The sequence below is a fragment of the Lemur catta genome, chromosome 3 (genome assembly GCF_020740605.2).
Source record: "Lemur catta isolate mLemCat1 chromosome 3, mLemCat1.pri, whole genome shotgun sequence".
NCBI classification, from domain to species: Eukaryota; Metazoa; Chordata; class Mammalia; order Primates; family Lemuridae; genus Lemur; species Lemur catta.
In genome coordinates this window covers 57,765,799-57,791,386 of record NC_059130.1, presented here as the reverse complement: position 1 = coordinate 57,791,386, position 25,588 = coordinate 57,765,799, and the positions used below count along the sequence as shown (strand labels likewise).

Here is a 25,588-nt window from a genome sequence, read left to right as displayed (position 1 = left end):
GCCTGAACAATCCGGCCGCCCAGTGGCTGAGGGTCGCTGACGTCGGCGGCAGAGCCGGGGAGTAGTTGGGATTTTGCTCTGTCAGTAACACATGTGTAAGAGCCGCGGAGGGAGCGAGCGAGCCGGCTAGAGGCCAGCGCCGCCGCCGCCGCCGCCGCCTCCGAGCCCGGCAGCAGCAGCCCGGGCAGCAGCTCCGGCAGCGGCGCAGGCTCCAGCGCGCCGCGCCCCGGCCGGCCGCAGCCCCGACTCCCGGGAGGGCCCGCCTGCCGCCTCCGCACCGTCCGCCGCCGCTCCCGGGGCTGTAGTATCTGCGGCTGCTCGGCCGGAGGTGCAGGGAGCTCGCCCGAGCCGCCGCCGCCGCCAGCCCCGAGCGAGCGAGCGCGCGGGAGGGAGGAAGGCGGCGGAGGAGGAGGAGCGGGAGGAGCGCGGGCGGGGGCGGGGGCCGCCGGGCGGGGGAATATACAAAGTGAAGCCACATTGCCAAACTTGCAGCAGCGATTGCAGCAGTTGCTGCCGCTGCGCCGCGCCTGAAGCCGCGCCGCGCGGGCCGAGGGCTCCTGCAGCTGCTCGCGCGCAGCCGGAGGCGGAGGAGAAGGACCAGGACTGAGACTGACACTTCTGCTCCCGACCGCCTGCCACTTACGCGGGGGCCCCCAACCCGCCCCAGAGCAACGCGATTAAAAAAAAAAAAAAAAAAAAAGCAGCCCTTAGCCCCCTCCTCCCCTTTCCTGCTTCTGCAAGAACTCCCTCCCTCCCTCCAGTTCCGCCAGCCAAGGCTCCCCTTCCCTGGAAGCCGAGCGGCTTCGCTCGCATTTCGCCGCTGCTGCCTCTCGCAATATTGCAATATAGGGGAAAAGCAGGTAAGGGGGCGGCTGGGGAGCCTCGGGCCGGGTGAGGGGGAGAGGGAAGGAGGGGGTTGATTCGGGCCGGGGCTGTTTTCTTTGGCTTCCTTCCCTTGACCGTCCCAAATTGCAAGTAAACAATACGTTGGTATTGCGAGAGTCTGAAACTACCGAGGCCGGCCTGCGAGCTAGCAGGGAGGGCAGCCCCGGGCCGCCAGCTTTGTAGCGGTTCCTGCTTACAAAAGGGTTCTTCTTGGAGACGGGCTGGTGGGGACCCTAGTGGGGGGTGGGGACATTTCTAGTTCCTAAGGGAAAGGCGGGGGGTACTTAGATGAGCATTTAAGTATGAGAAGTAGTGTGTGTGTGTGTATGTGTGTCTGTGGGGGGGGGTATAGTCAACGACCCCCCTTCTAGTAAACACTGTTTTTGAAACAGTGGCAGAAAAGATCTAAGTGAGCAGGATTCGGTATTGCTGGTTCTTTTTAAAAATTCCTCTTGGCTTATAAGTCTTTTGTTCCAATCCAGGAGGAATCCAGTGAATCACCTAATTAAAATCAAGACATGAATTAAGCATCCATTTTTGTACTACAAATTGCCAGCGCTACGTTTGTCCCTCCCTTGGTCTCCATTAAAAAACACCAGAGACGTTGTTAAAGGGGGGCAGATTTTGCCTCTAGCTGCCAGTTCTGCTTTCTATTTCACTGACTATCCCAGGACCTAAATTGCTTGCCTATGTAATTACTAGAGTATAAGCCTATTTAACTTAAAAGCTTTCTTTTTTTTCTAACTCTAAATGAAACTTGATGAGGGCCCGTCCTTAGTTATCAGGGGAGTCAGTTTCTGGTCAGTCCTCTTGATTCATCTCTTTTAGATTTAATCAGCATTAAGGTATTGCTTGTCCTTAAGAGCTTTAGCTAATGGGGTTACTGGATGCTTTTCTCAGTGTAATGTTTCCTTTTCAAAAAAAAAAAAAATACATATATATTTACCTCTCACCAAAGATGGGGGGCGGGGAAGAGCTTGGAATCTCCTCCCTCTCTCTCCCCTTTTAAAAAGGAATTCGGAGCGATTAAAACGTTGGGGGAAACAGTTTAAAGACCTAGGGCAGGAAATGCAGATTCATTTGGGTTAGGGCTGAAATTGTAACAAAAAGCAATTCCTCGAGTAAATGCATCAGATAAATCAATTTACATAAAGGTATGATGCATTCGGATAAATGCAATGCTAATGGGTTTTAGAGTGGTCCTGTTTCCAAAGTCTCAGGGTTTTGTTACAGCTTAATTGGTGCAGTTCTTATTCTGGTTTATTGTGCGGTCAGTGGACACACGTTCCGGGACTCTTTCGGAGGAAATGTGTTTAAAATCGGCCTATTTAAGGAACTCGAGTCCTTGTTTCGTTCCCTCTCCCTCGTTTTTTTGCAGCAGCCAAGTTGGGCCAGGGACAGGCAAAGTTCGCCTTCTCCCCTCTGAGGTATCAGCTGAATGTCTTGAGCAGGTAGCCTGGAGCCTCGGGGGGAGCCCACACTCTCGGCTTACAGAGGACAAAGACAAAACAGGCTGCTTAATTGGCAGTAAATAACTTGATCTTTTTATAGAATAAGTGACTGGAGGAACACTAGGACTTTATTGGACTCAGGATTGGAGGCAACAAATTAATCGGTTTAGGCTAAGCTTTATAAATTGATTCCTATATTATACCCTAGTTGCTTCTCTTGTGGCATTCATTTGAAAGAGTGGGGAATTTTTAAAAGCAGTTTTTGGTGACAGCAGGACTGGCTCGAATTTAACTTGTGCATCTCTTAATAGTGCCTTCTCGCATATTATCTGTACCCCCCCCCTTTGGAGGAACAAAGCCTTAGCATTTAAATTGCTGATCAAGGGCAGATTAGTGAGACCAAAGTGGAGAGTGTTTGTATAGGAAGTTAACAGGCATCCTAAAGTTCAATGATCTATTATTCTTGCCTGTGTCCTGAAAACCCAGAGAAAACACTCATTGATCTTCAAAATGAAATGAGATTTGGAACAATAATGGGAGATGGCGGTCACCACAATGGCATGTGAAAGGTGCTGCTTAAAATACGAAAAACCAGTTTCGCAACTTTACACACGGCACCCCCCTCAACCCCCGCCACCGTGCCTCCCCTCCCACCACCCCGCTCTCCGTCTCCCGGTCCCTTCCTCCTTCCCTTTCGGAAAACCGAACTATTTCCAACTTGTGAACTGCAGCTGCACTTCCCAGGGCAGAGCTCGGGAGGGAACGTGGCTCCGGCGGGGCCGCCGCCTCCCCGCTCTCGGCGGCTGGCTCTCGGGCTCGGCGGGGGCTGGGGAGGGGCCGGGCGCGGCGGTGGGTGGGTTTGACCCTCATTTGCTGTAGGCGGGCGGCGGAGGAGGGGGCGGGGGCCGGGAGGAGGCGCCGCGAGGGGTGGAGCGCGCCGCGGAGCCTCGCTCTCGGAGTTTTGACAGTACCCGAGCTGAAATTGTCAGCGGCGGCGAGCGCAGGAAAGTTGAGAGGAGCTCGTGGCCCCAGAACAAAGCTTGAGAAAAGTAAACAGGCGGCTGCTGCCGGCGAGCCTCCCTCCTTCCCTCTCCCCGCCAGCCGCCTTCCCGCCCTTGCCCTGCTGCTTCCTTCCAGCAGCTCCGGGGGAGGGGAGGAGGGGAATGGGCTTGCTCTCTCTCCGGCGGCAGCGATTACTAACTTTTGCATCGCCCCTGTTTTGTCTGTCTATCCCTGTCCCCTTCCCGCCCTCTGCAGACCATGGTGAATCCGGGCAGCAGCTCGCAGCCGCCCCCGGTCACGGCCGGCTCCCTCTCCTGGAAGCGGTGCGCAGGCTGCGGGGGCAAGATTGCGGACCGCTTTCTGCTCTATGCCATGGACAGCTACTGGCACAGCCGGTGCCTCAAGTGCTCCTGCTGCCAGGCGCAGCTGGGCGACATCGGCACGTCCTGTTACACCAAGAGCGGCATGATCCTTTGCAGAAATGACTACATTAGGTAAGACTTTGCTGCTTTTCCCCGAGATGACATGGGCGAGCCGAGCAATGGCAAGGCCAAAGGTTAGCAGGCTTGTAAGGAAAGGAGCCGGCACTTATGGGAATACATTGCAGCCTTCACTTCAGAAACCTTCTGGTTGGCCGAATGCAAGGGGTTCAGGAAGCCCATGTTAGTCTTCCAAAATTTGATGACAAACTAATGGCAAATATCATACTACCTAAAACTATGACCCGTCTGGTTGGACTGGGCCATTGGGTGTGAAAAGATTGGGCACCCTCTGGACCAAAATTTTAAGTGGTTAGCCTAGGCTAAAAATAAACATTTCAAGTGGGTGTTAAAATGTGTTCTTAAAACAAGGTAGGGACCCACAGAAAAACTCCAAACAAAAGGTTGACTTAAAAATAAAAGTGTAGTTAGTGAGAAAAATGATTTGTCTATAGTGATTTATTACGATATTTACAGAAACACCTTTAACTTTTTTGAGTGGAAAGCTGTGACTTGTTCTTTGTGCTCCTTGTGAAAAATGCTAATTACCCATCAGTTTAAAGACTTGACATTCTAATAGCAAAAAACAAAAAAATAAAAACAAAAGCCCCCCCAAAATCCCAAAACCCCAAAACAAAATCTAGTGGCAATTTTTCTCTTTTTACTGTTACTTGAAGGTTTGTAATGCTCAATGTTAGTGTGTGGTTTGTGATATAGAATTTGCAGTTTTTCCAATTGAAGAATGTTCAGGTTTTGGGTTTTTTGTTGTTGTCATTTGTATCACTGTCCTTGATCCCCAAAAGAGATTTAGGAAAAGAGGCTATAGAATTATACTAATCTTGCATTTTAAAGCAATGTATAGGAACATTCATATGTCCGTGTAAGCAGTCTTTTCCAACAAGTTTCAGTGCAATTAATGGAAAGAATTCAGGAGGTCAGGTGCCTATAGGATCTTTTCAGGTGAACTCAAGCTACTTAAACTCATTAATTTGAAAGGAGGCATTTGAAGGATTACACATTTAATTTGAGTAAATGGTTTGATAGACTGATGCACATGAATGCTTCTAGGAGGTGTTCTGTTTCAACATCCAGTAATTAAAAAAAAAAAAAACCCACACGCACACCGTTGATACAAGAAAACTGCACACTTTTAAGAAGAATTTCATTCTATATAAATTTCTTCCCTAAACCTTTTTCTTTATAGTGATTAGTAGAAAATTTGGTTCTTTCTTTAGTGTGGGTAAATCAGCGGATGAGATATTTTGTTCAAAGTTTAGCTCCGTTGTGATTTGCCTTACTCTGAGGCTGATACTGCAAAAGATCCCAGTGCAGTTCAGAGATAAGTGTGGGCATGTTTACCCTGGTGATATCATTAGTGTAAAATGATGGAGAAAAATGACGTTTGGTTATTTTGATAATGCAACCTATGTCTATTCTGCTGGCATCCTTAATCAGTCAAGTAAGAGTAATATAGAAAGCGAGAGGGCTTTTATTTTTAAATTAAGATGGCAACATTAATTTCCCTAAGTGTTCTTTTAGAAGTAAATGTTGGAAAATCAGCAGGAACATGAGTGTAATGCTTTCTGGTCCTCCTTCCGGGCAATGCCATGAGCTTTGACAGTATTGTAATTAAATAGAGAGCAAACCTGTGGTAAGAAAGGAGTGTGGTTTGAAGTGGAAAAATTGACAATTCTGTTAAGATTAGGTACATGGGACAGATTCATCTCTTCTCCAAGTACCTTCAAAAAACCCTTGCTTCTGATTACAACTAATTAAAAAGAAGATGGGTCCACTTGTATTCCCTCAGGAAAAGTTTAGGCAAGTGGCTTCCTGGTAATCGTCCATTCCTTTACCTGTATTTGGGGCTGAATATAAATGCCCATTTGGTGTTTCCTTGTGGCCTAATGGAGCAATGGAGGATGTGTGCCCAGCTCTGAGCCTTAATTAATTGGGTCCATGTTCTCACTTCCTTTCTTTTCTTCTTCTGAATCTGGAAACTGGAGCCAGCCAGGCTTGCTCTTGAACTAGATGCTACCCTGAGAACCTTAGATCTGTCCAGGAGAGATGAGTTCTAGCTCTGTACTGAATTGATCGCCTCACACTTTGTTGCTCAGGGTTCACCAGCAGCTGAGCTCCTCCTCCCCCCTACTTAGAGATCTCTGAAGTCTTCCTTCAGTGTTTCCTCTCTCGGCCCACCAAGATGCCAAAAGGGTGGGAAGGTGGGGAGGCGCCGCCATCCTATTCCTGTGAGCTACCCCCTCCCCAAGCTGCTCCAAGTCCACTTGGAGGAGCTTTCAATTCCTCGCGGGCCGCTACTGAAGAGTGCAGTAATCCGCTTGCCTGCCGCCAGGTGAAGGGGACCCCTCGGCCCGGCTGGGACCACAGAGCAATTTATTAAGGGGCTTTTAAACTGTCTGACTTTGAGGTTGTGGTTTTTTTGAAATCAACCAAGATCTAGCTAAAAAGCTGCAGGAGAGCTGGGAGAGGCCGGCTGGGGCGCGGGTTGGTAGGGGAGGGGGCCGCTTTTCCCCAGTCCCCTCCCCCTCAGCGGCCAAGTGTCGTTTGGGCAGAGCTGGGCTTCTGCCTCTCCCTCCAAGATTTCAGATAAAGCGGCTGCCTTGCTGCAGCGAATCCGCACAATTAAAAGCTTTAATTAGTGGCTCCTCCATTTTCTTAGTTCTGATGGGCTTTATCTAATGAGATCTGGTCTCTGGCTTAGATCTGCTCCGAATGACGTGTCCGCAATGAATGAGAGCTGCGTCGCAAACAAAACATTTAATTAACAAAATTGGCCTCTAAGAGAGGGAGGGAAAGGCTGGAGGGGGGGTGTGGAGAGGAGGGGGAGGGTGGATCTTAAAGGGACCCACGCCTGCCTAACCCCCCCACCTTACAAAAGTCGGCTAGCCCTGGGACTGGCCCCCTCCCCCACCCCGGCCCCCGGCCCCCCGCCCTCGGCCCTCGGCTCTACCCAGGCGCGGTGGAGTAGCTTCGGAAACTCCGTTTCTCTTTCCTCGAACCCTCTCTCCTCCACCCCCACCTCGGGCCCGAAGACTGGCGCGGAAAGTGCTGCGAGAGGAGGAAGTTCGGAAACCGACGGGTGGGGCCCCAGGTCCGGGGAGGGCGAGGAAACGCGTCGGCAGCCCGGGTGGCTGCTGGCGGCGAGCCCTCCCGCGCTCGGCCGGGCCAGTCCCGGGCCCGGCGCCGCCCGAGGCCGTAGCGAAGGCGCCCAGCTCGGCGGCGGCCCCGGGCCCGCGAGGGGGCGAGCGCAGGGCAGAAGCCCGGAGAGCGGGTCGCGCATTCTTCCCGGTTCACGTGGCGCCCGCAGCCGCAGTAAGCACCGCGCGGCCGGGGTGGGGGGATTGGTGGTGGTGGAGGGTGTGTTTGGGGAGAGGGGAAGCGTTAGGAATGGAGGCGCCGCCAGGCAGCGAGTTCATTTCCCTGGTAATCAACAGCAAGCTGCTATATTCAGAGAATGCTGTCCCTTTAATTGAACAGGCTAGGTAATTAAATGGCACTTTTCCAATAGGACGTGCTAGGTAAATCTAATAGTTGGTTATTTAATATCACTTTGAAGTCTGCCCACTCAAGCACAATGACAGCACAGGAGCATGTGAACTATTAGCTAGGAAAAAAAACCCAGGATCTCAAAAATTAATTAAATCGCATGCAATTTAGGGGGAACGTTTATCTTGATTTGTCATAACAGAATTAATTCAAGGCCTCCAATTCACTTGGGGGCAGATCTGTTACTCTGAATTAACCAAGCGTAATTTGGCTGATTTTTTTTTTCCTCCCTCCCCTCTCTAATGCAGCAGTTGCGATTATGCACAACCCCCCTCTTAAGTATCAATAGCTTCTGGTGCTTTTAAGGTGCTTGGTCTCTAGTTATTCCGAAGTACCTTTAATGGACTTGGCTCCAGGCATAATTTCTGGGTTGCATTTCTTTGTTACATTTAATATAGCTGGTGCAGAATTTAGATTAAATATAGGAAGCTGCTGGAAAACCAATTGCTTCTGGATCAGTAGCTGTGGATGTGCATTTTTCTCCTCAGATAGGTTGCTGATATTTACTTGCAGGTACAAATGTATACCTTTCAGCCACTCTTAGAAACGTACCTCTCCTTGCCTGAAAGCCATGTAGAAAACACAGGCAGGTAGCGCTCCATGTTGCGTGTTTTTTGCTTGAAGTAATAATGCAGTTGAAAATAAGCCCACCTATTGGTCATTGAAGTTACTGAATGATGCTAAGCATTGATACTAAACTAAAAATACAACTTGCCCTCATTTCTTAATGTCAGCAAGGAGAGTTGGAGCTGAGCGGGCCAACGGACTGAGACTACATGGTGTTTTTCAAATAGGAGCACAGCGCCTTTAAAGTGCAGAGGTTTGGTGGGATTTCTTCCCATCTTTTCCCTTTTCCCCATATAAGGAACCTCTTGATGTTTGTGATTGATTGCATTGCCCAAATGCTGAAATATTAACGACCTTCTTGGACTGAGGACCCAAAGAAAGGAAACTGAAACCGATTCTGTCATCACAATTAAAGACTCCCCTGGCTTTAATTAGCCTGACCTGGGGTATATCTCCCGGTTGCTTGAGTTAAAGAGAAAAGAGCCCATTATAGTCCAGTCTGAGACCGATAGCTACTTAATTGAGCACCTAAAGCCTCGAGCCTTTTAAATCAAACACTGTCCTGGACAGTGCCCCTGGTTAGATAATTAACTCTCCAGCACACAGAAATGTTGTTAAAAAAAAAAAACACACAACTTTTCAGAAAAAGGGTGGAATTCTAATGGTAGCCTTCCTCTCTGGTAAAAGGGGATTAGAATGTGTATAGACATGTAAGTTGTTCTGCTCAGAGGCAGCCTTAAAGCTGTAGGCATAGAAAGATCTTAAACTCCATGAATACCTTGTCCAGTAGCACATCAGCCCTGGGTAGATCTTGGTCATTTTCAAACTTTGTAACTGTAATTTTTAACACTTTAGGAATCCCACCATTTTGTGGCTGATTGTTCTGTGAAAGGTTATGATAGCAGTGCTGGAGAAAATAAGACACATGAAAAGCCTTTGGATTGCATACGGCTGCCCTGATTATCAAAATACACTTAGATGTTGAAGACATACAACTGACTTTACTCAGGGTGAATTGTTAAATAAATGAATACTTAGGCTGGGTAATCAGATCGGTACTGTGAAACGGTATTTTTGAGATGGAATGTCACTGTGTACCTGTTGGTAGTGGCAGCCATAATTATAGACTCTTATCCATTAAAATACTTCTGGGTTGCTGTAAGAGGATATTTGGTCCTCAGCCCTGGTAGGATTCTGCTTCCCACCCACCCCCAATTACTTTCTTTCCTTTATCCTCAGCATGTATTGCCAGGTTGACTGGTTTTTAACTTTATTTTTACCCAAATTGTTTGAATTTGGCATCCCTCTTGGGGACTGGAATAGCACTGCTGTTGTCCGTAAACTCTTTCCTCTTTCCTTGGGGCTATGCTAATTCTCTGGCCACTCTGCCCTTCTGAGAACTCCCCTGCAGCGGCAGTGCTATAGGTGAGGCACCCAGAGGTCCTCATCAATGTTGCTGAAGTGGTCCAGCATTAGGAGACAGCAGCCCAGAGGCCCCTCGAGCTCCCACATGGTACAGTCCTGTGGCTAGAGGTCCTGACAGTGTATTATTTCAGCTTTCTTTCTATAACTGTTCTGATTCTGCAAGAACGTGTCAATGTGTCGTGGATTTCAGACTAATTAGTTTTGAAATGGAGTTTTGATTGAACTCTTCAAATCGATGCTGCTGCAAAATTTGTTTCTTGGGCTTCCTATTAAAAGCCATCTTAAGGGGCAGTTTTACTACTCTCCCTGTCGTTCAGTCAATACATTTAATAACAACTTACAGGCTATTTTCAATAAAGTGGCGACAGCAAATTAGTAGTTTGAACATGACAAGCCTCTTCTGCAAGACCAGATTCTGAAAACTCAAAGCAATTATTTTTATATAGAGGCATGCCGCAATCATTCAGATTACGGGGTGTTCTATAGGCACATGTCTCCTGGTTTGACACAAACTGCATTTTATGACTTTATTTGGACAAGGAGGAAATGCAAATATTAATATTTATTATGACACCAGTATGTTAATTTGTAAGTCCTATTACTTTGTTTTTCATTATTGAAAAGTGCCTCTCTGACCCTGCTTGGTTGTTCCGATATCACCTTTCAATGTGAAATCATTTTGGTCTGTTTAATAAATATTTGTGGATATTAAAGAGGGAAGCCCAAAAGCAAATAAAGCTTCTCAGCTTGAGTCTACAGATTCCATAAAAGTGAAAGTTCGGTAGTTATTAAAATATTTTGTTGTGCCTGTAGAAGGATATAAGGCATTATGTATATGTTTTTCTTCAGTATAGCACACTTCCTTGAGCTTTCCCCTCCTCTGCAGCCTTTTCCTTCTCCCCCTCCTCCCCCTATGGCAGATGTTGTGGTCTCATTTGATTGCATAGGAAAACTGCAGTGATACAGCAAACACCCAGAGAGATATGATGACAAATGGGTCCAGATCCCGGTAAATTACTTTCTGCTCAAATCGAAATTTCATTCAGTTTGTTGCTAGCAGAGATGAAGTAATCTAAATTGTGGACTCAGGAGCAGATAGAGGGAAGTTGGAGCAAGCATTTCATTATCAAGAGAGAGAGAAGGTTAGGATGAAAGAGATGAGCAGAGGCAAATCTTAAGTGTTGACACCATGATTGAAAAGGTTAACCCATACACATTATATATCAACCTGGATAGCAGAGAGTTTCTAATGGAAAGTCTGCACTGATGGAGGTTTACGGGAGTTTCAATACACTGAGCATGATGTCTTCTTAGATATACAATCAAATCCTCTTAACCCTTTTGATGACTCATATCTCAAGATATGATTAAAGTACAAAAGAGTTCTTCATATAATTTCAAGGACACAATGCATTTAAACTCCAGTCATGAATTGTATCTTTTTTTATGATGAACCCAGTAATCTGATAAAATATGTGTAGAACAGAATTGTTTTTTGTATTTGCTAGAGGTGTAAGTCAATATTTTTATTAAATCCGGAGCATCCTCTTCCTCTGTGATAGGCAGAAGTTAGTTGTCCCCCTGAAAAGGATTTTTCCCAGATTATGTAAATCACTCAGAAAATTTGAGGCTCAAGCCTAAGAATTCAGCCTCTGTCAAAAGGGAAGGCCGTAGTCTGGGGGTGTTTTTCTTTCTTTCTTTTCGGTTTAGGATTATTCATTGGTGTCAACCATCATTGTTTGTTTCAGGTTATTTGGGAATAGCGGTGCTTGCAGCGCTTGCGGACAGTCGATTCCAGCGAGCGAACTCGTCATGAGGGCGCAAGGCAATGTGTATCATCTTAAGGTAGCATTTTAACTTCTCTTTAAAAAAAAAATCATGCCTTTCCTACATAGGGACAAAGCATTTCTCCTTAGTGTGAACTCTGTCTTCTCAAGCTGCAAACACTAAAAGGAATGATTGGAGCTATAGCATGGCAGTGGTGGTCGCACATCTGTACACACTCCTCACACTCCCCATTCCACACCAGCACGCGTGTATTTGTCTATTCCTCCTTTAGCCTAATCCAATTTATTGCATTTTGACTTACTGTTTTCTGGAATCCTGTCAAAGGAAGAAAAACACTAAACCCTAAGTGGCTCTGTACTTGACAGATACCTGCTTAAAAGCAGGTTATAAACTTGTAACCAAAAGAAGACTTAATTTGTACTTGTTTTCAGTGAGTTTGTTTTTCCCTTTCAGTGTTTTACATGCTCTACCTGCCGGAATCGCCTGGTCCCAGGAGATCGGTTTCACTACATCAATGGCAGTTTATTTTGTGAACATGATAGACCTACAGCTCTCATCAATGGCCATTTGAATTCACTTCAGAGCAATCCACTACTGCCAGACCAGAAGGTGAATACCCAGCAATTACTAATAAGCTTTGTTAGAGCAAGTTGGAAGGTTCAACCTCCTAATGTAGGAAGGGTGGTTTTCCTTTGTGGTTGTATTTTTGCTTGCCCTTTGGAAGAAATGTAGAGTTATTAATCATGCATAGATTGTTTAGAAGTAGGAGAGCTGATTAACTTGTCCATTCTTTGTAGTTAAAAAAAATCTTGACTTGGTTATTATATCTGTAGCTTCACTCATGTTGAACATAAGATTATCACATGCAAAGTCAAACAAAACATAAAACTACCACATAAGCAGTTATTTAATCCATTTGACCATTTTGAAATTCAGAAACATGATGTGATAGGTTATTGTGGGAGGAAAATTAGAACATTTATGGTAGGAAAAGGGAATAAATGTCTTTGTCATGAAAGAATGATTTCTGCATTAGTAATAGCAATCCGGACACCTGCCTTCCAAACCGAATTTATGGTGCATTTATTTTTAGAAGAGCAGTTTTACAAAACATTCTGTAATTCCAGAAGAGAGCATTTTTGTTGATTGGTAGTCCCGTAAAATTTGAATAAGTTACTACTTTTAAAACAAAGTTCTTGTTTTTGCTAACCACTTTGTGCTACTAACATCTCCATTAAAGATTACATATCTTGATTCTTGATCCCCAACTTGAAAGTCCATGGATCAGAGTTAGAAATGAGGAAATTATACAAGTATACAAATCATGTAGTATTAGCACGCATGAGGAAAAATTGGTGATCAACAGTTGTCCAGCACCCCCAGTACCGGATAGTTTTAGATATATTTTAATCTCCTTAATAAGTCCTATAGCTATGCAAGTGAGTGCATTTTGATAACTGCTGTGCCTAATTTGTAACAATTACTGTCAACCTTCAGTTAAGAGACTGTTCATTCCACACTGGCCCAGAAAAGAGTGAAATGTATGACTCGTACGCATAATTTTATTCACATCATATTTCATACTGATTATGTATTGATGACATTGATTCATTTACTCTTTACAGCGCCACTTGCATGGATATTAAATCTTATTGACCACAGATGAATTTTAATTTCAGATTGGTGATAGATTTTTCCATCAGCTCTGATAGTATGTTTGACTTTTTCATCATTAACCCAGGCAATCACACAGCACTGAGTTATTGCATTGAAACAAAAAGTGCACACTTCACTTGGTAATTCTTTATGGATTTACAATAGGAACTTCATTAATGTCTGTTGTAAGGATCACAAAAAACAACATTTATCTGCAAATAGGACTTTAGCAAGCTCCAAAAGTCTTGGGGGAAAAAAATAGGCTTCTTTGTCTTCTGTAATGCATTTTCTTAATGCTGAGGGGTGGGAGGGATGACAAATATTTGAAAACTTTTAACTGTTTAAAATTATACTGCCATATTTTAATGCTTGCATTTGTCCATTTGCTTTGTAAAAGTTTATAGGGTAATTTTAAATGTACTTTCCGTTTTCTTATTTAGTAAGTGTTAATTAAATGAAATTATGTGCACTTTATTTAATTTACTAATGTGGGAAGCCACATAGAATAACCATTTTAGGAATAAAGGTCCAATTTTTTATTGTAAATTAACCAGGCACCAATGATGAGACATTTCAGGCTTCTTTAAGGAGTGCCAATACATATAAAAACTTACAGATTTTTATGATTTGAATTCTAATGAAGTGAGTCTACAGGGCAAAGTTGAGGACAATGAATGGGTAACATAAATATTTTGAGATACCTATTTTAAGATAGAGGCAAAGCCATTTGTAGTTATACTTGGTGGCAAAAAAAAAAAAAATACTAGGAATAAAATGGTACATCTCTTCCCCACCTCCTCGAATGAAAACGCTTAATTTTTCCCCAAGTCATGTCTTCATTTTTTTCCTGGTTTTATATCATTTCTTCCCTGACTTAGCACAGTACTGCATAAAAACTGAGCGTTAACAGCTCACCAACATGCATGGCAAGAATTGAGGGATGTAGAGACGAGACGGAAATTGTAGCTAGGTTGTGAAGCACTGAATACAGGCAGTAATAATGTTAGTAGGGACGTAGTGCAAAGGACTCCTAAGAAATATGAGCAGGGTTTCAGTACTATCTTTTTGAGTATAAGATGGTGTAAATTTAGAGGTGTTAGAAAGAAAAACTGGACAAAAATCTGGTTTACGTGTTTACGGGATTACATGTATTGTCGTTTTCGTAGAAGTCTTCCGTTTTCCACATCATTTTCAGCATGGGAGTGATAGGGTGTTCATTTTGGCACATTAAATAATATTTTAGTCAATGAATAAGAACCAACTAGTATATATTTTCTTACTGTTGGAAGCCAAAACAGAGACAGGTGGCCTTCAAAAATTAATAGCTCTTAAAAGGCATAAGGAAATACAACTTAAGGATATGTTCTTGTCAGACATTGGTGAGAAGCTGTGTTTTGGGGGTGATGTTAATTAAGAACATTTCCCTGTTGGCATAAATGTCTCACATTTTTGCCCTTGGTGCTCAGCTCACCATGAGCACAGTCAATTCACAAGGTAGTTTTTGTAAATAAAGGTTTTGGGCAAGCTGAACGTGGTCCAGAGAGATATTAATGAGAGGGCAAGGGGGAAGAGTTAATGAAAACACACTTCCTGGTGGAACATAAACTGCTTTTTAAAACTAGAGAATGCTTTAAAATTATTTTCCTAAAACCCTGTGGCGTTTCTTTTCTGGCGGCGATGAGAATGGGGAGAAATGACAAATAGCTCCATTTTATTATTTTCTTCTCTCTCGTTCTCCATATTTTTGGTAGGGGAAATTGGACATTTATTTTGGCTGCTTTCCTTCTATTCGCAGAACCAATTACATTTTCAGTGCATTATGCATAGTAAATATACCCAAGCATCCTCTTGCTTAAAAGTAATGAGTCGATTATTTGTACATCCCTTCTTTAAAGACAGTTAATTGTATGGAAAGTATAGGTCCCCATCATCTGGTCCCTTTAAACTTTTATTCTCCTGAAATTTGTTCCCAGTGTCTGGGCTGTGTAGTTTGGTTGTTGTGCTGCATCATTAGCTTTTGTATATTCTGAGGGAAATAATTTTAAGCTTTTAAATCATATAGTGATTGAAATTTCAGATTTCAGATTGAATGAAATCTCAGGCCACCAGTGTTCAAGGATCTACAAAATTTTATAGCCTATATCATTTAAAGAAGGCTTGGCTAACCTCGAGAGAATATTGCCTTCTAGAGAGTTATGTAAATCAGGAATTGTGGCTAATTTTTTCTTTTGTAGATTGCTGCCTGCTCTGGAATTTTTTTCTTCCACTCAAAAGTGTGATGGTGCCATCTAGAATTATCTGTGCTTTTCAATAAAATAAGAGATCACATCTTTTTAGTTGGAGGAAAATTTAGTGAGTGTTGTAGCTTACATATCATTTCGCAGTTCCCCCATAGTTACATAATTGGTGTTGTGTGTGTCCATCGTAGAGGACATTTGATGCTCATTTATTAAATATGCTTGCTGGCTGCTGCCGCATCTTTGTTCTGGACAGACAAATTACCTTTCTCACACTGAGCTTCCACTCTGGGGAATTAAGCCTCCACCACTTTAATTAGCTTGGAAGTAGGGGGTTGCAGTTCCTAATAGACTTCAGGCTTTTAGTAAGTTAGGGAAAGGGTGAAACAAGAACTTCCTGGGAAGCTCACAGTGTCATTTAAAAACTATAAAAATCTAATATATATTATTTCATTTTGGTAATTGCAAACAGATTGTATTTGATGACTGTGTGGATTACCATTTCTAACTTTGACATTGAAGTTAGACTTGCCTTGAACTATAGTCTTTAATCTATCACAAGTCATTAACCATTACGTATATTCATTAATCTATTTATAATATTCATGTAAGTTAATGTTACTTAAATATAGCAGGCATAGCAGGTAGGAAATATTTAGTGAAAAATATCTGAATATTTGGACATACAATTTTTCATACACATATCCCTATAGGTAGAACCAATATGGGTCAATAGATGTCACCTGGGAACATCAGAATAATAATGATAACTGCCTGTATTTGTTCCACTTTTATTAAGACACTGTTGAAAGTACTGTAATATGTGTTATGTAATAATCATAACAGTCTTATTATCCCCACTTTAAAGATGAGGAAACTGAGGTCAACAGGCAGTTTATGTAACTTGCCAAGAAGGTTATACAGTTGAGCATATTAACTTCCTGGATAGGAACTTGACTCAGAATGTCCCCGTTATTAAAAAAAAGTCCAAGATCCCCCTTACTAGGCAATTCATTCCTTTTGAAGAGAAACTTACTTTTACCAGAGTCGAGCAATTCATTGTAGAACTTTACACCAGAAACTTTCTGAGAGTCCATTTATTGTCTCATTTTCTCTGCTAGTAAAATTGCAGAAAATGTTATGCTTTAGTTCTTCACTGCCGGGGTAAGTAGCGTAGAAAGCCTCCATCAAGTCACAGTTGGAAAGTAATCTAATAAAAGAAGATTAGTGAATGTGGAGAAGACAAAAGCAGTCATGTTTGAGTTTAATATCTCTCAAATTTAGCATTTTAGCTAAGATGCCCATTTTTATTTCTTGCAGGTCTGCTAAAAGGTCAGAGTAATGCAGAATGCGTGCCTTCATCTCAGATTTTGTTCATCACAGGTGGATCCCGTGTGTCTTCAGTAGACAAGTCACCTTTGTAGCTAGCACCAGTGCCAGCTCCATGCCATTGCACCTTCTTTAGTCTTGATTGCCCTTCCCGCATTTATTGGTGTATTAAAATGACTGAATATGAACATTAAGGACTCTATGAACCTGGGCTAATGGGAGACTGTAGAGAAAATGAAAAAAGATCCACCAGAGGACATCTTTGGGGGGGAGGGAGCTTGGGGTGGGGGAGGGAAATGACTAATGAAGCTAATTAAAAGAAGCATTCAAATCTGCTTTCTACCCTCATTAACAATTAGCAGGGCACTGGCCAGAGTTTGTACCCTGTGTTTTACCTTAACAACATTCTATTTGCTCTTTGTATATTTAAGTGTTGTAAGGAAACGTGTTTCAATCAAAACTGAACATGAGATAAAGGAAAAGAGATGTGGCTTTTGTGATATTCTATCACAAACACTTTTATTGTATCTCTGTAAAATACAATGTATGTATGCATGTAAGTGTTTTTGTCCTAATGTTGCTACTCCCATGGCAAAGAAAAAAAAAAAGAATGAAAAAAAGAAAAAAATTGGAAAAAAATCAGGCTCATAGAAGCTACTGTGTAGAAATTTCCCCTTCTAATTTGCTGAATGAAGAAAAAAATCTTTTATTTGTGATATTTTCAGAGACATTTGCTCTAGTATGGTGTATTTAAATAATAAAAACTTAAAAGAAAAAATATTCAATGGTGTTTGGGTTTAAACACTGCTTTTTCTCTTCTGTATTTTGGACGAATTTAGTTTTTTAAAAATTTGATAACAAGCTGACTTTAAATTTGAGGGGTTGAGGGAGATGGTGTGTATATTTATTTAGCTCTGGGCCAATTCGGTATTCTTCAAATTACTTAACCATGCCATTTTTGGCAGGGGTACAAAGCAGTGTTTCTGAGTCCTTTTTATAAGTTCAAATATTCTGTTAACAGTACCTCATTACACTTCTATATCACAGTGAATCTTTTGTGTTTATGTATAAATACTTGTTTGATTCTTCAGCTATTCTGTTTATTCTTTTTTATCAATAGGAAAGCCTTGCATTTTGGTGAAAAGCATGTTAAAGAATATGGCACAAGCATCTTGTTCTCCCATCAGTTTTATAGCTTTTAAAGGAAATAGCGCTTCTAAATCATACCCGTACATGTTTTGAAGTTGCATTAGTTGTTAGGGCCCAGAGCTCTTTCATAGTGATCTTCGATGGGTGAAGCAGCAGTTTCCTGGTGAGCTTTTAGACTCATGTGGTCAGTCGGTCGGTTGTAAGCTTTTTGTTTTACTCTTACACGCCTCTACGGACTCTTCATTTCCATGTTTGTTGGAGGAGGATTGCGGTTTCATTTAGTCCTATTCTTGAGATACTGAGTTGCTGTTTCTGGCAGCAGTGTCCACGGCAGCACACCTGCATTGCCTGCAGAGCTGCCCTGCAGAAAGCATGCCGCACAGGACTCAGTGCGCCACGGCTGGGGCTGGAGTGAGGAAAGCCAAACGGGCCTGGATGCTAGGGCTATGCTGCCAGCCGCCTTAGGTGTGCACGAATCTCAAGTACAGGTTCCATCGCAGGCTAATAAAAACCAGGTGTGTTTATAATGCTACGTAAAATTTTCCTTCTAAAGATAGCATTTATTTTCTCTTGTTCCAGAAAAGCCCCTGACGTAGACCCTCCCTCTGAGAATAGCGGTAGATCATAATAGAGAGGTCTGTCTCGGCACATCTCAACTAACAGTTGGCTTCCCTTTTGAGAACTTCTGTGCTTACGTCCTGCTTTCAAAGATTGCAGGCCAGGAAGAAAAATCAGTTGCTCAAACTTCAAACCTCCTGTAGGAGAATTTAAAGGCAGAGGGTTAAAGTGAATAGTTTTGTTAGAGCTTTATGAAAAAGAAAATGCAAGGAAAAAAATAAGATGAAGAAAATCACATACATAACAGTCTGTTTGAATTAGATCCCTGGGGGAGTTTCTTCGAACTAGTTCTGGTTCTTATTTTTTTGTTCTTTAAGAAACTTCTTAAAGGAAGTTGGACTCCTCAGGATGGTAAAGGGGAAAATGTGTTAATAAGATTGTAAGCGTCGTCTGTATTCTTTTTGGCATAAGTACTCATGTCCCATATAGAGTAGAAATTCAAAGGAGGTGGTTAATCACTTTTAGTAAGTAATACAGTGTGGCATGTAGTGATGTGGAGGGCTAAGGTTGTTACAGACTTTAAATGAACTATTATATGGCTGAGTCCTCCAGCACTGCCGCGCATTTAATAACGAGCTTCTAAAAGCATTTCTTAAGTTGCAGACCTATAAGATTACAAATGTCACTCATGTTAGTATAATCCACGTGCAAGTGATGAAGCCTTCTCTTTGATGTGCTAAATTGGAGAAGGACTAATGGAGCTATGAATATACAATAGAACATATTTAAGTAGTAGTCTTGCTTTAGGTAAAACACTTCCTTGAAACCAGAGGCATTTCAAACAATAAAACCCTGCTCTAATGTGGATGGAAAGCCACTAAAAACACTCCAGTTTATTCTGATGTGAGCAGTGATTGTGTGCAGTTCCTTTGCTAAGCCCAGCATTGCTAGGGAAAAAACAAAACAAAACTATGAGCTTATTCCACCTTTCATCCATTGCATTTGTGATGTTATTAGTGAGATGTATGCTGTTCTTTTGAAAGGACTTATTTAATATTAACCATGTCATAGAGCAAGATGGCCCCCAGTCCCTATAAGCAAGTGCAATTAAAAATAAAAGCAAATGTTACTGAGCCCTGCTGAACTCCTGATAAAAAAAAATTATGTTTATGATACATATAAATATCTCAATCATGCAAATTGTCACTCTTGCTAATGAAACAATTTTGTAAAAAGATTGTCCTCTAAAAGGGTTTAATGTTTTTTACCTATCTAACTGTCTAGTTAGATTTACACATCCTGCAAGGCAGGGGAACCTAAAGCCTTTCCAAACCAAATCGTTTGCCACAAGAAACTATTTCCAGCTCTTCATGATTTATTAGGAAATAGTTTAACATAGACTGTAGTGTCTTATAAAATACAAAATGAGAAAACTGTCACACCAAAATGAAGCCTGTGAAATTGTCATCTTAATATTAACTGTATTTAAATTCTTTCTTTTGCCCTTATTAACACTGATATTTGAAACAACTAATCATCTAAAATGAAGCTCTTAAATTAAATGGCTTTAAATGTCAATATAGTGAGATTCTAATGTGGGCTACTATTTATATAAAATATTTCTTAGGGCCAATAAATTATGTAACAAACAGTAAATCTAAAAGCTATATGTCAGGAGTCTAGTGAAGAGGTTCCGTGTAGCCTAAATAATTGTATTTAAATAGAGAAGCAGTTTTCCAAAGACTCCTTCCTCTTTCATCAGAGAATTCTATCCTGGGTGCTTTCCTACCTATGACTCAGTTTGAGAGATCACCGGAAACAGACTGTTTACAAGTTTATGTTACTTGTCGCTTTGTTACTAAGACTCACCTATTGTCAGTCCAGCCAAGTCACAGAAATGCTTATTGCAGTTAAATAGCAATTTGTTTCCATGAAACTGCAATTAAAGTATTACGGAGCAGCCATTTTAGATTGGCAATGCTCTGAATGCATGTTAAACAGCCAACAACTCCCACTTGCAGAGTCTGAGCTCTGACTAGCAGCAAAGTGTAACACATTCCCCGATGTTGGGTACCTAGTTAAGAGGCATTTGTAGCCCTCCGCTCCCATCATCAGCATGCTGAGAGCAATGACAAGTCGGGGCTGATTTTTGGAAGGAGAACTTGCAGCTCACCTCAGATGAATACTGTTTTCAGTTGCGCAAGTAGTGCTTTATGCTAGTAGATATGTTCATGTTTCCTAGAGGGAATGTTTTCAAGTTCAGATTGATTCTGCTGAGAATGGACTGCAACTCAGAGGCCTCAAGCCAATAATGTACTACAGGTTCTGACATGTTACAGCTGTGTAAACAGGGCCATTCTATCTCCTAAATCACAACTAATAAAGCATAGGATGAAAATCAATTGATTCTGTTATAAGTTCTTTGAATGACACTGGAAAGTTGTTTAATGACTGTCTGTTAGAATGGACAAGCCTGAGTTGAGCCACCGAAGTACCAATTTTAATTGTCTCTCTCCCCTCAGAAACAGGGCAGGACAGCCTTTCCTGCGTATTAACATCACCACCACCAGATCAAAACCTGCTGGGGAAAGGAAGGATCTGAACTGAATTCTTCCTGTGGATCTAAAGTTCAGGATTTGTTGAGTGAAAAAGGTGAAGTGCAAAGGTTTTATTGAAAATGCGAAACATTGATGTAAGATCCTGAGAGAGGAAAGGATTTCAGAGGTGGTGTTTTAAAATGCAATTAGCACTGAATTCTAACCAGTTCGGAAACAATCATTAGCTCACGAGAACAGGAGGCCTCTCACTTTCCTTCAGCCTAGAAAGATCCCCCTACCTTGAGTCAAAGGGTTTACATCTTCAGTTTTTTTCAAAACCAATTTTTATGTGTGTAGGCTTGCACCTGAGTTGTTTGAGCTATAATTTTTTTTTAAGGGGAAAACATTAAAGAGTTTCTTCCTAAATTAATTTTTCATTTTTGGTAAATTGAATGTTTTTAGGAACTGTAAAGAGAAAATCTGAGGACAAACTGAATTTACAAATGAAAATTAATTATGAAACCTGGAAAGGAAATTGATTTCTTGGGCTGCAATTGTATTACCTTTTTCTTTATTTAAATAAGGTTTGATAGGGATGGGTGTGTCTTAAATTCTACTTATTCCTCTAAGATCTCTGATTCAATTCCTGTCATCAATCATGGAACTTACACTTGCTATAAACCTTACATCTTTAAATATAATGCTTCATATAATAACTTTATCTTGGAGTTGCATAATGCTTTGTAAATATATTTACACATTAACATTTACAATGAACAAGTACTTACACATGCAGTCTCATTCAGTCCTCATAATAATCCTTTTAATTATTATTACCCCGGTTTTGCCGGTGAGGTATCTAAAGTTCAGGGAGGTGACTTATTAAGCAGGGCTAAGACTAGAGTGAGGTGAGTGGGCACTCACTGAGTGTAAAATTTAAAGAGGTGCCAAAAAACTCGGTAATTAGGATAATGTTTTAATGCAGTATTTTTTAAATAATGCAAAAACATGCATGATGAACAAAATATCACAATTTTAAATAAAAACAGGATCAATATTACTTATTATTTCTTTTACCTCAGCTTTCAACATGGCAGGGCACTGTTCTTGAGGCCCAAAGTGCCAAATTTTCTATTTGAACTCTGGCATTTTGGTAGAATTACCTTATAAATTGTTAGACTGTAACAATGATATACTTTATCCTATTAGCTATAACTAGTTTCTTTTCCCTTAAAAAAATCAAAGTGTTGTGTTTTATCTTTATCCAACCTGAAATGCCAACTCATTTAGATTGTCTGCATATTTCAGCCTTGCTCTAAAAGTAATTTCTTTTTGAGTTTTGAGAAATCTCAAGTACTGCATGGTGAATATTTAGGTATAATTGATAACAACTCTGCCCACAAGTTGTCGTTGTTGAGGGAAAGAACAAGACTTTAGTAATTATGTTAGTTCAGAAAGCAGAATGGATAAACATATTCCACATAAAGTAAGAAATGGTGTGTTTAAAATCTTTGAATGAGCTGTGGCTTGGTGCACATAAAAGACCAATGAGTTAGGTTATATAAAAGTCATTTATACTTGAATAAGTAGAAAAGAAGTAATACACATTCACACACGATAATTTTTATAGGAGATTTTTACATGTTCCAGTGTGATGTGGAATGCAGACATCCTATAACAGAACTAATATTTATATTTGCTGTTTTAAAATGGCAGAGCACTGATACACTCCCAGAGAACAGATTATGCCTTTAATTATATCCAAACATAATTCTGAACTGATTTTAAAAATTTTGTTGACTGTACTTCCTATTTTCCTGTTAATTCCTAGAGTCCAAAAAGATGCAAAAATTTGTAAATAAATTACTATAACACAGCCTTAAATCCAAGCTTGCCTTTTATTACAAAGAGAAAAATAGTTAAAGAAAAATGTTACTCCATTTTAATAAAATATTCTTTGAGGTTGATATAAAGGTTAAGCAAAACAGGCTTTTTTCTTGCATGGATTCTTGACTGCAGTGGATTTTGGTGCCAAAGTGCCAGTTCTTAAAGCCCATAAGTTTTGTATGATATTTCATGGAGTATCTCACAGCCCAGTGTCCTTTTCAGACTATTTGTTAATCTTTTATTCTATGTGCAAAATGACACTAAAGTTAGCTGGTGTGTGTTTTTTTTTTTTAATTTTTTTGCTTGTTTGTTTTTTTAGTCTGAAGACTACCCTTCTCATTGTCTATGGATGGATATACATATATCCTCCTTAGGTTACTAGGACCTGGAAAACATGCGTAGATCAACACACTTATAGATTCAAACTATAGAATATCTATATAAAAGAGCAAGACACTGTGTATTTGTTATGTGTACATTATGACCTAAGCTTATGAAATCAGTAAGTTAAATCTGGTAACATCAATGGGTAGGCAAGATCTCTACCAGGTAGTGAGGCTGCAGGACCCATATGGTTAACTACTTGGTTATACTACTCTCTGTTATGACCAAAACCCATGATACATTCCAGTTTTTCAATAAATGTCATCTGTACCCAGAGCTGAATAACTGGTACAAGCAATAGCCTAAATACTGTTTATTGTTTTTTTTTTTTTTTTTTTTTTGGCAGGGGGTAGAAATAGATGTTTTTGGAATTTATAATAGATAAAATTTTTTTTCTCAAAATTCTAGGCTGTGGGAAAATTTCTATCATGAAAAAGAGGCAGGTAGGGCGAATGGAAAGAACAATTGCCTAAATAAATTGCTCTTGGAGGGAGGTTGAGGGGCTGGGGTCTCTCACTGCAGTTCTGGAAAAAGGACTGTATAGGCTCCCAAACACCCCTGCCACACAGCTCATTTCAACGATTTTGTCTTATTTCATGACTGTCAACAAGACCCTCTGCCCTACCCATACAGGTGGTGTTGCTGTGCATGGTAAAACTCAAGCTATGCTTTTGTGTATTTCAAACCCGTGTAAAGCTGTGATACGAGGAGGTCTCAGACATTAGCAGAGTTGGCAGTTTTTAAGAGTCGGTGTGATACAGCATTTGGTGACACTTCACAGGCGAGTCAGGGAGAGCTGAGGTGAAATGAAAATTGCAACAGAAATAAAGCAGACTCCAGTGTTCTTGATGAATTTTGAGGTACCACTGTGGAAGGAAGGGCCTCTGGTTTGTTAAAGTTACAGCCTCTGGAAATCTAATCCTTCCTTACTCTGAGAGTGGAAGGAGCCAGTTGGGGGCCAGAAGAAATGGACCAGGCAGGTTTGAGTTTTCTGATTTGTTACTGAGCGAACCAGGCAGACAAACAGGCTTGATTTTCAAAGGACAGGCAATTCTAAATGGATTTCTGACTCCTTGGTTTTTAGCCAGGCCTTCCTTTCTTCATGGGGATGAGTGTAATTCACAAAACTCCATCAACACCTCATTCTGTAAGCAATTGTTTTTTACCCTCTTTGAAAGGTAAAATGTGTTTTAAAATTTAAAGATAGTGGGGGAAAAGGATTCTGGCTGGGTTTAGAGCTCTTGAAAACCAGACAGTCTTTGCTGTGGGCCAAGTAAAGGTATAGCTGTAATATTTTTCACCTTAAGTTGTATTCTATGTTTTTTTTAGCCTGGAATTTGATTTCCAACAGTCCTACCAAAGGATTCTGCCTCTGGAATGCCCTTGTTTTGCATGCAGATGGCATGTTAATGAACTCATTACTGTGCATTTTATCCACCTCTGGACACATTTGTGACATTATTTTTCAAAACAAAATGGGGTTAGGCAGTTGGTTAGTTGGGACTGATGAGAATTGGGTGATAAAGTTAAACAAATTCTCAAAACACTACTAACTTACTCAGGGTTGGTACTAGATATTTTATGAAACAATCCCTCTCCCCCGAAAAGGTACTTCAATTTCCCTGCATTCCCAGAGACTCAGAAAATTGTATGCCTTCCAGAAGGTGTGTGGTCAAATTTCATTCTAAGACTAGGTAATTCTGAGCTTTCTTTTTGATTCCTTGGGTATCTGTGGGCATCTTGTATATCTTTTTTTTTTTTAGCTTAGGTTTCCACACCATCTTAGCAACCAAGGGAGAGAGAGTATTCATTGTTGTCTTAAGGGAAATGCTATGAAAATTAATAATGGACTATTTAACTGTATTTTGTGCTTTGTGCTTGTTAGGAGGGTGCATCCCCACTTTGCCTTTTTATTTTAAAGCGTGTAATAAAACATATATTGTCCTGTAGTATGAAATAGGCACCAAACTGGAAGTCAGGAAACAGTTGAAATTTAATTCTAGTGCTGAAGGGAAGTCAAATGGTACCTATGATTAAATTTGTCTTTCTAATCAAATATTAGCTATGGGCTAATGATTTAATCTCAGTACCTCATTTTGCCCATCTGTTAAATAGGAATTTACTAATAACAGCTATATTTGCCAGTGCATTAGGTGCTTTCATTAAAGGTAAAAGGGCTTTATATTCTGAGGTTGGCACTCTTTTGGACTGTAAATATTGGAACACTGGCAGATATAGTAACTCTCCAATTTAAGAGTTACTTATAAGGTCTTTAATTCACTTTGAAAATTATTATAACCAACTCTTGGTCTATTTTCTGTAACGGAGGAAGGTGATGGTGTAATCCAAAACAGTGGATAACACTCAAATAATTTATTTTTGGTTTTGAATGTATTATGTAATTTTTTGAAGCAGGGTAATAATGCTTTTATTAGACAAATGTTATAAGAAATTTACAATTCCGTAAACTCAGACCAACTGGTTGGTAGAAGGTAGCTCAGGAAAAAAAATCAACATTTATTAAACAATTATATGGCCTAGGAATCTTTTTCATATGTTACCCCCAGCATACAGCTTTGCTATTCCTACACTTGCAGTTGAGGAGGCAGGGATCTGGTTAAATAACTTGCCCAAGGTCACACAGCTGGAGTTATCGGAACACAGATGAATCTGACCCCAGAGCCTTATCA

At 41.1% G+C, this 25,588-nt stretch overlaps 1 protein-coding gene across 2 annotated transcripts; it reads left to right on the top strand.

The window, feature by feature from the left end:
- The first annotated feature begins 75 nt into the window (after positions 1–75).
- LMO4 (LIM domain only 4) lies at positions 76–20,492 on the top strand. 2 transcript variants are annotated; one of them, XM_045547591.1, is made up of 5 exons: positions 76–860; positions 3,594–3,832; positions 11,122–11,218; positions 11,615–11,770; positions 16,375–20,492. In XM_045547591.1, exons 2-5 carry the CDS (start codon positions 3,597–3,599, stop codon positions 16,381–16,383), a joined length of 498 nt encoding a protein of 165 aa, XP_045403547.1. In that variant the 5' UTR covers positions 76–860; positions 3,594–3,596; the 3' UTR covers positions 16,384–20,492. The 2 variants fall into 2 exon arrangements, with proteins under 2 accessions (XP_045403547.1, XP_045403546.1); XM_045547590.1 differs by lacking the exon at positions 76–860 and adding an exon at positions 3,238–3,385.
- The last annotated feature ends 5,096 nt before the right edge of the window (positions 20,493–25,588 follow it).